Source organism: Panicum virgatum, chromosome 2N (genome assembly GCF_016808335.1).
Source record: "Panicum virgatum strain AP13 chromosome 2N, P.virgatum_v5, whole genome shotgun sequence".
Classification (NCBI taxonomy): domain Eukaryota; kingdom Viridiplantae; phylum Streptophyta; class Magnoliopsida; order Poales; family Poaceae; genus Panicum; species Panicum virgatum.
Window position 1 is genome coordinate 20,342,528 of NC_053146.1, and position 11,012 is coordinate 20,353,539.

At 50.0% G+C, this 11,012-nt stretch overlaps 2 protein-coding genes across 2 annotated transcripts; both read left to right on the plus strand.

The window, feature by feature from the left end:
- Window positions 1–796: 796 nt before the first annotated feature.
- Window positions 797–5,244, plus strand: LOC120659991 (delta(14)-sterol reductase-like). The gene is made up of 13 exons (XM_039938305.1): window positions 797–951; window positions 1,063–1,180; window positions 1,294–1,364; window positions 1,572–1,628; window positions 2,319–2,410; window positions 2,538–2,585; window positions 3,124–3,244; window positions 3,323–3,369; window positions 3,523–3,604; window positions 3,820–3,896; window positions 3,997–4,116; window positions 4,516–4,590; window positions 4,672–5,244. Exons 1-13 carry the CDS (start codon window positions 898–900, stop codon window positions 4,823–4,825), a joined length of 1,116 nt encoding a protein of 371 aa, XP_039794239.1. The 5' UTR covers window positions 797–897; the 3' UTR covers window positions 4,826–5,244.
- Window positions 5,245–8,878: 3,634 nt separating this feature from the next.
- Window positions 8,879–10,771, plus strand: LOC120659990 (arogenate dehydratase 1-like). Its single transcript, XM_039938304.1, has one exon. It carries the CDS (start codon window positions 9,115–9,117, stop codon window positions 10,402–10,404), a length of 1,290 nt encoding a protein of 429 aa, XP_039794238.1. The 5' UTR covers window positions 8,879–9,114; the 3' UTR covers window positions 10,405–10,771.
- Window positions 10,772–11,012: the final 241 nt, after the last annotated feature.

Below are 11,012 nucleotides of genomic sequence, written 5' to 3' on the forward strand. Positions count from 1 at the left end.
TGTTAGGTTAGATCTTGGAGGCCATTTTTTTTCTTTTTCTTTTTTGAAAGCTAGGCCAGTTTTTTCCCCATGGACAGTAGTAACAGGTGCAAATGACATATCATCGTGTCCCTATATGTATCTACTACAACATAAGATGGGGGACCTCGATATAAACAAGGATAAATTAGATCTGCTCCGAACCCTATCACGTGATACATCAGCTCGCAGTGGTACGACCATACGATAAAAACCCTAAATTGTATTAGTTTGTGCTCACGTCAGAGCAATCGACAGTTTCGTCTCCACAGATTCCGTGCACTCCCATCTGGCAAGCACGTGATGTCTGACGATAATAAATAGACTAAGGTCTTCTTTAGTTGTAAAATTCAAAATTCTAAAACTATCACATTAAAAGGGAATTTTACATGTATGGAGCATTAAATTAAGATGAAATTAAATAACAAATTGCATAGTTTGCTTGTAAATTGTGGGGTGAATCTAATGCCTAATTAGACTATGTTTAGACACTAAATTGCTACATGTGCTAATGATGGATTAATTAATTTTAATAAATTTGTCTCGTAGTTTACAGACGAGTTTTGTAATTAGTCTATGTTTAATACTTCAAATGTGTAAAGATTTCATTCCAAAAACTTTACAGGCGCAACTAAACGAGGCTTAAGATTAAAAGTATACAAGACAAAGCATGCCATAATATATTTTTTTATAAGAAAACCATGCAATAGTAGAGTAAAAAAATTGTAAACTGAAGAAAAGAATGGCAGCCCCAAGTTTTATTTGGGCCGAGTCGAGCCCAAAACTTGCCGTTCTGGTAGCGACCGAAGTCCCACGCGGACCACGCGCTTGATAGTGCAGGCGCCCCCCACCCACCACGGATCCCCGCCGCGACGGAGAATGGAGGCCGCCGCCGCCGCCGTGCTCCCCGCGCTGGTGCCCTCCAGTAGCGCGGTGGGTGCCTCGTCCCTCATCTCTTGCCTCTGACGTTCCTCTGGTCTGGTTCCGGTCGCTGCACGTCGGGCACTCACCGTGTGCTTGTGGTGCTCGCTCCGTGCTGTGCAGGTGGTGGTGCTCTTCGCCTACCTCGGCTACCTCGCCGCCGCCGGAGCCATCCTCCCGGGGAAGCTCGTTTCCGGCGCTGTCCTCCCCGACTCCTCCCGCCTCCACTACCGCTGCAATGGTAGGCATGCTTATCGCCACGCGCGGCCGATCCCTGAACTCCTATTGGCAACCAACGGCATTGCTTGGTGTTCTTCTTCTCAGCTGAATGATGCTTGCGTGCGTAAACCGCAGGTTTGCTCTCGCTCCTGCTGCTGCTGGGGCTCTGCGCGTTTGGCGTCTACGTGGGGTGGGTGACTCCCACGGTGAGGCCCTTGTTCAGTCCCGGTGCCTTGCACATCGAGTGTTCAACTGTTCAGTTGCTGCGCTATTTATACTCCGGTTCAGCGAGGACTGAACGGAAGTCCTATTCAGATGATGAGCATAGTGGAATTTCTAGTGTGGTTTATGCTAATTGTGAGTTGACTTAGGTGTGAGCAATTTATCGACGGATCGTTTGTCATTGCTTGCAGGTTGTGGCTGACAGGGGACTCGAGCTTCTATCCGCGACCTTCATTTTTAGTGTCGTTGTAAGTGCCACCTTGGACGATCGGACCTTTCCATGTCATCTGCACCTGCTTATGAAGATTCTAACTGCTTGATGTACATTTTGGGTGGATGCCATCATTTGTGTAAAATGGAAAAGGGAAGTGGGGACCTTGCACGCTTATGCAAAGTAAACATTCAAAGATTTTAGATGACACATTACGCTCGTTGTACATTTGAGCGATTGGAGCTTCCAGACCATCTGAATGTCCAACCCTCCAACTTAATGATCTGGTCTTTAACTCTCAATGTTTATTTAGGTTATTACATACTCAGAATTAAGTAATTATAAGATAAGCGAAGTGTTAATCTGAGTGACAGATTTTCCCAATTGGCCTCGATCATGAGTGTGACTTTTCCGCCACAGGTGGTGAGAGAGAGGGAGGGAGAGGCCGAGGGGGCTAGATGCATAAAGTAGATGTACACCAATTTTCGCCGTGTAAATTTGTAAAAATTAAAGCTTAACCCCCCTAATGATCAATCAACTACAAGCTGGCCTCCCTCATTGATGTTTTCTGGCTCCACCCCCCTCCCTCCCGGTTTCTGCAAGTTTGGTCACGATAGAGATGCCGGCAAAAATGTGGCCAGCATCATTCATATTTTCATCATGCAGTGTTTTGTTATGTTTTCAGGACTGAAAGCTATTTGATTGGTGTCTCACTCTTTAATTTCAGGTCTCTTTTGGACTCTACTTTGCCGGCACCAAGTCCCGCCACAAAAGTTCTTCTTTGAAACCACATGTTAGTGGGAACTTCATAGAAGATTGGTAACTTCTAGGAGACCCTATGTTGTGTCTAATATATAAAAATATGACTGGCTTATTTGATGTATTTGATTGCAGTTCTCTTTTAGTTAGCACTGATACCTGTTGTGTTGATCACTTTGTTAAATAGGTGGTTGGGAGTGCAGCTTAATCCTCATTTTATGGGAGTTGACCTCAAGTATGTTAGCAATTTCTTTCTTGTATTTTTGCTAGCATATGACTTGCTGCTGTGTCAGAATTTGGAAATAGGATCAAGATTGCCAAGCGAGTTTTGTTGTTGGTTGATTGACATACACCTATGATTTATGTACAATCTGTTTGACCCTTTGACTAATTCATAGGTTCCTTAATGTAGTCAACTCATACGTCATACTTGCATGAATTGATTTTATACATGTAGTCTATGGAGACTACCTAGTCAACTTAAATGGAATTCTTGGTGATTGTTTATTATGCTACTTAGTGACTAAAAATGAGGAAGAATTGATGTTGTGTGGGATCTGCTGAAAGTCAAGTTCCGTAGCTATTTAATTTCGTTTATTAAGATATAGAGTCCATAATACTGATGAGAAACGGAATGCTGAGGTTAGACATTCTGTATGAGCTCTCTTATTTTCTCCTCTGCATACTGTATTGTTTATCCACCAGACCACCACGCCACAAATAACTGGACGTGAATAAACTGTTCATGATAATTATGTTTTCAATCATTGCAGATTCTTTTTTGTGAGGGCAGGAATGATGGCATGGTTATTTATCAACCTCTCTTTGTTTGCGAAGAGCTATCTAGCTGGTTCGGTCAATCTTTCGGTCATTCTCTACCAGTTCTTTTGTGCGGTATGGGACAGCACCATCTTCTTAATTGACCATCTTCTAACCCATTATTTGTAAAATTAATTATACTTGTTCATGCAGTGGTATGTTATAGATTACTTCGTCCATGAAGAATTCATGACCTCAACGTAAGTATATCACATGTGGTCAGTGGTAAATAGATTAACGATGATCCTGAACATTATATGTTGAGATCTCTTGTGGGAAGATTAAAGATGATCAACTTACTATTCCTGAACGAAAGTGTTGAGACCTCTTATTTCTTTCATTGCTATATCCAGGTGGGACATTATTGCTGAAAGGCTGGGTTTCATGCTGGTGTTTGGTGATCTAGTTTTCATTCCTTTCACCTTCACTATTCAGGTTTATACTTTGTTTACACTTCTTATGGCAAATGTTGACCCGTGATCCTAGATATTGAGTACCTTAGGCAGACAATCGTACCCTAACATCAATTTGATTAATGTTTATCAATTGTCAGGTTTCGTGCATGCAAGATCATTGATGTCTCTTGCATTAAAACAGTAGGTTGAGAATTTAACTAATCAACAATTTATATATTTTTTTCTTTTGGTCAGGGTTGGTGGCTTTTGAGAAATGAAGTGGAGCTGTCACTTTTAGCTGCTGTAGCTAATTTCTGCATCTTCATTATTGGGTACTCTTGCTCTTTCTCCAGAACCTTTTTTTTGCACTACATTGGCTACATGCATATTCCTTGCATTCTAACCTTGTTCACTATACCATTCGGCACACAGCTACCTAGTGTTCAGAGGAGCTAACAAGCAAAAACATATGTTCAAGAAGGACCCCAAAGCTCCTATATGGGGAAAACCTCCCAAAGTCGTTGGGGGAAAGCTACTTGCATCCGGCTACTGGTAAGTGCACATGCATCATGTGGAATTCATGCAACCCAATGTCCCTTTGTTAATCGCATAATATTTATAGACTGTCTTAAAAACCTATTCATAGAGTATAAATTACTAAAAGCCATACGTCACAGGTTTCTTTTAGATGGCATATCTAAATGTGTAGTTAATCCTGATAAGTTGAGAGTGAAAGCAAATTTTCTAGAGGTAGATATTAGTGGTCCCAAATGCTGTTTACGTAAGATTCAGAGATGTAGCAATTTGTTCTTGTGGTGTATCTTGCTTATTCAGTCATTATATTTTTTGAAATGTTTGATAGCCCAGACATTTCCTTAAAGAAAGATCAAGTTTGTTGAGTTGTGTTGTGAACGTAAAATTACAAAGCTCTAAGGTATCCAATAATTACAGGGGCATCGCAAGACACTGCAATTATCTAGGAGATCTACTGTTAGCACTTTCGTTCAGCTTGCCCTGCGGATTCAGGTGACATTTGAATCTCTGTTCTGCTTCCATCTTCTTAGTTGGATGCTAGTGATCGCCAATGTCGGAATCCGCTGTTTGCAGTTCTGTGATCCCGTACTTCTACCCGACCTACCTGCTGATTCTACTGATCTGGAGGGAAAGGCGTGACGAAGCCAGGTGCTCGCAGAAGTACAAGGAGATCTGGGCAGAGTACTGCAAGCTCGTGCCTTGGAGGATCCTACCTTATGTGTACTAGTTGGAAGGCGTTACTTGACACTTGGGACAGTCGGCGAGGCTGGAGCAGCAGGTCATCCTAGCCTTGTCTATTGGTCTTGGGTGTTCTCTTGGCGAATCCCCGTCTCTACATGTAAAACTATGTGCATGCCGTGCTTGCTGAGTTCTTGTATGTTATCCTCGGGACATTTATGTTTCGAGCCGGTTGCCCCGAGGCACCACGCTGTTGTTGCAGTGTGCAAAACCGTGTAAGATAAGGTGGGGGTGTTGGTACTTGATTTGTCTGGAGAAGGAATGGAACTGAACTGTACTGTACTGCTGCTGGCAAAGGCAGGGTGTGGCACGGCAGTAGCGATGCGTGTGTATGTGTACTTCAGAATATTTGGTAATTAATGTCCAATCATGAACTAATTAGGTTTAAAAGATTTGTCTCGTCATTTACAGTTAAACCGTGTAATTACTTTTTTTCAATTACATTAAATGTTCATGCATGTGTTTGAAGATTCGATGTAATGGGTACTAAACATGACCTCACAGTGTTTCTTTAGATAAAGGAGCATGCACAAGTGGATGTTCTGTGTACATAATAAGCTGCATGTCTGTCGCTCCCCTGATGTGTAGTTGTTACCTGTTGAATTCGATAGCTGGACGAGACCTGTCCTTGCCTAGAGATACATGATGTGGCTACAGGAGATGGTGAGCAGCAAGGTTTGTAGCCTCCCTTTAGAGCTGGAAGGGTGTTGGATTTTTGCCAAGCGAATGTGGACATGGATGTCACATTTAGCTATATACGTACAAAAAGGTTGTAGATCCAAGTGCTAGCCTAGCGGTGATGTTGTCACTTGGAACCATGGCCGCTCTACCTCCTTCCTACTCGTACTCTGCGGTGCTCTGACACGGGTGAGATGGGATGAATCCTCCCCGGCGGCCGTCCATTTGCGTTGGTGCCCTTGTGCATCCTTTGGGGCGGTGGTCCGGTAGGCGGTAGTAGTCTACTAGTCTTCAACATGTGTGAAATGTAACCAGGTTCAGGGGGTGGTGCGTCCAGCGAGGCATGATACGTTTCTTTTCGCCTAATCAATAAAAAGAAAAAAAGGAGGCATGACGAGATATGTCGGTCAGGTCCCTGTACGGGTTGGTGTTGACGGATGCGGCATGCGGACGGAGGTGCGGCGCCGCCTGCCACGTAGCACGTTGCAGCAACCGAGCCGTGTGCCGCGTGAGAGAGACGTGTGAAGAGAAATGGATGGGGGCGCCCCAGCAAGATGGTCAGCGCCAGCGGCTTGTCGTCAGCTCGATGGGTGCGTACTCTTCATGAAACCGTGATGTCTGAATCAAACCGGCTTTATCCATCGCAGGTGCATCTCTGAAAACTTTGTATTCGCGGCCGACATCCTGAACTGCTGCCACAAACGACGAGTGCCAGACGGGGGTTCTGAAACTTGACTTCAAGAAGGCGTTTGATTCTGTGGATTGGCGCAGCTTAGACTTGATTCTTTGTGCCCGAGGGTTCGATGCTCGCTGGCGCCGTTGGGTTAGCACTATTTTGCACACCGGAAAAACATCTGTGCTCCTGAACGGCGTGCAAACGCGGGCTCCGGCAGGGCGATCCGATCTCTCCATACTTGTTCATTATTGTGGCCGATGTTCTGCAACGCTTGATCAAGAAGGCACACGCGTTGTCGACTCCTTGTCCCACCCTCCGAATAGCGCTCTGCCTTGCCCAGTCCTGCAATACGCGGACGACACCTTGATATTCACCGAAAGGACAGCTGCTGCCATGGTTCGGCTCAAAAGGATTCTGGATGTCTTTGCTTTGGCAACCGGTCTGGAGATTAACTTCCACAAATCCACCTTCGTGCCTATGAACGTGGATGACTCTACTGCTGCTGCCATCCTTGGCTGCCCTCAGGCATGTTTCCCCCAAACATACCTCGGCTTGCCCCTCTCCCCCTACAAACTCCGTCTAGCAGACTACCAACCACTCATCAACATCTTCGATCGCTACCTCGCTGGCTGGAAGGCCAGATTATTAAGCACTGGTGGCCGTCTAACTCTAGTGCGCGCTGTCCTCAACAGTCTCCCGGTATACTACATGTCATCGCTTGCCCTCCCCAAGAAACTTTGCGAGATTCTTGAATCAAAGCGTCGGGTCTTCCTCTGGACCGGTGAGGACACCTGCAATGGAGCTCAATGTCTCATCGCCTGGGACCAAGCCTGCAAGGCTAAAGAGGCTGGAGGGTTAGGGATCAAATGGATTGAAGACCAAAACAAATGCCTACTCATGAAGTTTACCAGCCTGCTCCATGACCCCATCACTCTCCCTTGGAAAACTTGGCTTCACGATCAATATGGCGCTGCACTCCTCTCCCACCCCTCTGACTCTTATATTGGCAAACTCGTTTCCCATTGTCTGAATATTTTCCGACAACAGACAATGGTCAGGCTTGGTGACGGCAACAGCACTGCCTTTTGGCTTGACACTTGGATTATGGGCGCTCCACTCTCTGACACCTTCCCTTCCCTCTTCTCACACTATTGCTCCCCATGTTACAGTCTTAGAGATTCTCCAGACCTCCCTGCGTGGCAACCTACACGCTCGCCTGACGAACGCTGCCGCTGCTGAATTCCAGATTCTAACTGACTGTATTGCCCAAGTCACTGTCACTGGCTCGGCTGACCGGCGCTTGATGATTCACCCAGTTAACGCTCCTTTCACCTCAAGTGGAGCATACTCTATCCTCCACTCTGACGACGCCAACGAACTCGACGCAATGCGGATTTGGAACACCAAGCTTCCAGTCAAGGTCAAGTTCTTCGGCTGGCTGCTCTACTATGGCCGACTGAACACCAGAGCTCACCTCCACTACCGTGGCATCCGTGCCCTGGAGGATTCCATGTGCGAGCACTGCGCCAATGAACTAGAAACGGACGATCACCTCTTCCTTCGTTGCCCCAGAGCTTGGGCTGTATGGGACCGCTTGCTCATTGACACTGTTGGGCTTACTCCTCGGACACCCTGGCTGTTCGGCGTCAGTGCTCCTCTTCCTGATCAGGTCCACATCGACATGATTCTGCTTACTCTTTGGCACATTTGGAAAGCACGGAATGCTCTCATCTTCGACAGGGCAAATCAACCGCCCACTGTGACTATTCGCCGCGTTGCTCAAGATTGTGAAGCGTGGAAACATCGTTACCCTACTGACAAACTACATGTTGAACGGTGGCGGGACTTCTTTCTCTCCAAAATCTAATTCCCTCACTCACCTGTAATCTCTCCCTGGTATGCCAGGAGTATTTTATAACCAAACGATCCATTTCAAATCAATGAAGTAGGTGGGGAACCCCCCCCCCCCCCCCCCCCGAATTTGCTTCAAAAAAAATGAAACCGTGATGTCGAATGGTTCGTATGTGAAAGAACGTGCGTCGGTTGGATTTGCGAAACTAGAGAAAACATGAGGGTGCTTCACCTCATGTAGCTTCGCCTCTGGGTTGGAATGACTCTCGTGAAAGGGCTTCACCTCATAAACCCAAAGCTGATAATTTTTTTAAAAAGTGACTTCATCAGATTTCTAGTTTATATTTATTTTAGTTTATAACAGTATCTTAATTTGCGTAAAATAGATGAAGCCGAAACCGGTAAAAACTATCCCAAACGGGTTCAAAATAGAGACGGTTGAACGGAACGGGATGCGCATGCGCCGTCGAAGTCTCCGTCCAAGTCGAACCAAAGTTAAACTTTTCGCTGCTACCTCTGCGACTAATTTACCCGTAGCCGCAGTACATTCGCGGCGCCGCCCACGGTGGGAATCTGGGTCGGAGGAGCGGAACGGCGGCTTCCAGCCTCCACGGCGTTGCGTTTGGCTTCGGGATCCGCCCGCCCCCCACCACCCGCCGGCGGCGTCACACCACACCCGTCACCTCGCCGCCGTGGTCGCCGTCGCGGCGCAGCCAGACGCAACGCAACGACAAGGCAAAGGGTCCGCCGCGGCCGCGCGCCGCCCACCACACACGCGCGCGTCCCGAGCCCGACCGACCGTATAAACCCCGCGCCCGCGCGAGCCCCTCGTCTCTAGCTAGCTTGGAGTTGGAGAGCCCCTCCTCTTCCCAAGCTGAGCTGAGCTGAGCTGAAGGGGCTCACCGGCTGAGGCTGCCTCTCCCTCTCGCCACCGCCACCCACCACCACACCCCACCCACCCACCTACCACTCTCCAGACCAGAGCAACCGAGTGGGGGGGGGGGGGGGGGGAATAAAAAAGCGCCCCGAAGCACGGGGAACGAAATCGCCCGGCGAATCCATCCGGCGCCGCGATGGAGGCCGCGCCCGCCGTGCTAGACGCCTTCTTCGCCGGGCCGCGCCACCACCAGCTCCGTCCCGCCGGAGCCGGGGGCGGCTGCAGATCCGCGCGCCTGCAGGCCCAGCCGTGCCGCGCCGCCGCCCGCTTCGCCAGCAACTCCGGCGGCGGCGGCGGCACCAGCCCCGACGCCGCCAGCGGCGGCAGGCAGCCGGCGCCGCGGGTGAACGGGCAGAAGCCGCCGCCCGCGCTGGAGGCGGCGCCGGCGCCGGCCCCGGCCCCGGCCCCGGCGGAGCTAGATCTGGTGCCCGTCTCCAACCTGCCCCGGCCGCTGAGCATCAGCGACCTGTCCCCGGCGCCGATGCACGGGTCGCAGCTGCGCGTGGCGTACCAGGGCGTCCCGGGCGCCTACAGCGAGGCGGCGGCCGCCAAGGCCTACCCGGGCTGCGACGCCATCCCCTGCGACCAGTTCGAGGTCGCCTTCCAGGCCGTCGAGCTCTGGATCGCCGACCGCGCCGTGCTCCCCGTCGAGAACTCGCTCGGCGGCAGCATCCACCGCAACTACGACCTCCTCCTCCGCCACCGCCTCCACATCGTCGGCGAGATCCAGCTCCCCGTCCACCACTGCCTGCTCGCGCTCCCCGGGGTGCGCCGGGAGCTGCTCACGCGCGTCATCTCCCACCCGCAGGCGCTCGCGCAGTGCGAGCTCACGCTCAACGCCATGGGCCTCAACGTCGCCCGCGAGGCCTTCGACGACACCGCCGGCGCCGCCGAGCACATCGCCGCGGCCGGGCTCCGCGACACCGCCGCCATCGCCTCCGCCCGCGCCGCCGAGCTCTACGGCCTCCAGGTGCTCGCCGACGGCATCCAGGACGACGCCGGCAACGTCACCCGCTTCGTCATGCTCGCGCGGGAGCCCATCATCCCGCGCACCGACAGGCCCTTCAAGACCAGCATCGTCTTCGCGCACGACGCCGACGGCACCTCCATCCTCTTCAAGGTGCTCTCCGCCTTCGCCTTCCGCGACATCTCGCTCACCAAGATCGAGAGCCGCCCGCACCGCCACCGCCCCATCCGCCTCGTCGACGACGCCAACGTCGGCACCGCCAAGCACTTCGAGTACATGTTCTACATCGACTTCCAGGCCTCCATGGCCGACGTCCGCGCGCAGAACGCGCTCGCCGAGATCCAGGAGTTCACCTCCTTCCTCAGGGTGCTCGGCAGCTACCCCATGGACATGACGCCATGGGAAGCCGCGCCCTCCTCCTGGTCCTCCCGCGTCGACAATAGCAGCAGCCAGCACTAGCAGAGATCGATGGTGATCATGCTGGTCATGACCAATCAACCAAGGTAGCTCGCTCGATCCACTGATCAACCAACCGATCATGACCAATCAGCCACGCTTCTGTTTAATTAGAAAGAGGAACGCGCAAGAACATGTTTCTTGGTTCTTTCATTCTCATTCGATTTGGAGGAGGATTGCATTGCATTTGGTCGATGCTTCTCCTCGATGCTCCTAGCTTTTGAATTCTAGTGTCGAAAATCCGAAGAAACGGTGAAATGTAGGGGGGCTCTTGTTGTATGCTGCGGGTGTATGTAATTACAGTGTATTCTTTCTTCAAAACTTCGAAGAAATCAAGTGAAACCCATCAGAACCAAATTCTTTGCATCAACAGGCACTGCTGCTTGCATCTACTGCTAGTATTTCTTGATTACAGCAGAGCCATGATATATTTTGTATAAACTGTTGGTGAACAGACATGTGTCCTCAAGGATGCATGGGCTCACCGATCAAAACGCCATCAAGATAAGAAAGGAAAAAGACACGGCTGCTGGCGAGCCATGATACATTTTGTATAAACTGTTTTCTCTTCCAGTCTTCCTGCTGTTGCTGTTGTCTGTTGGGATTGACGT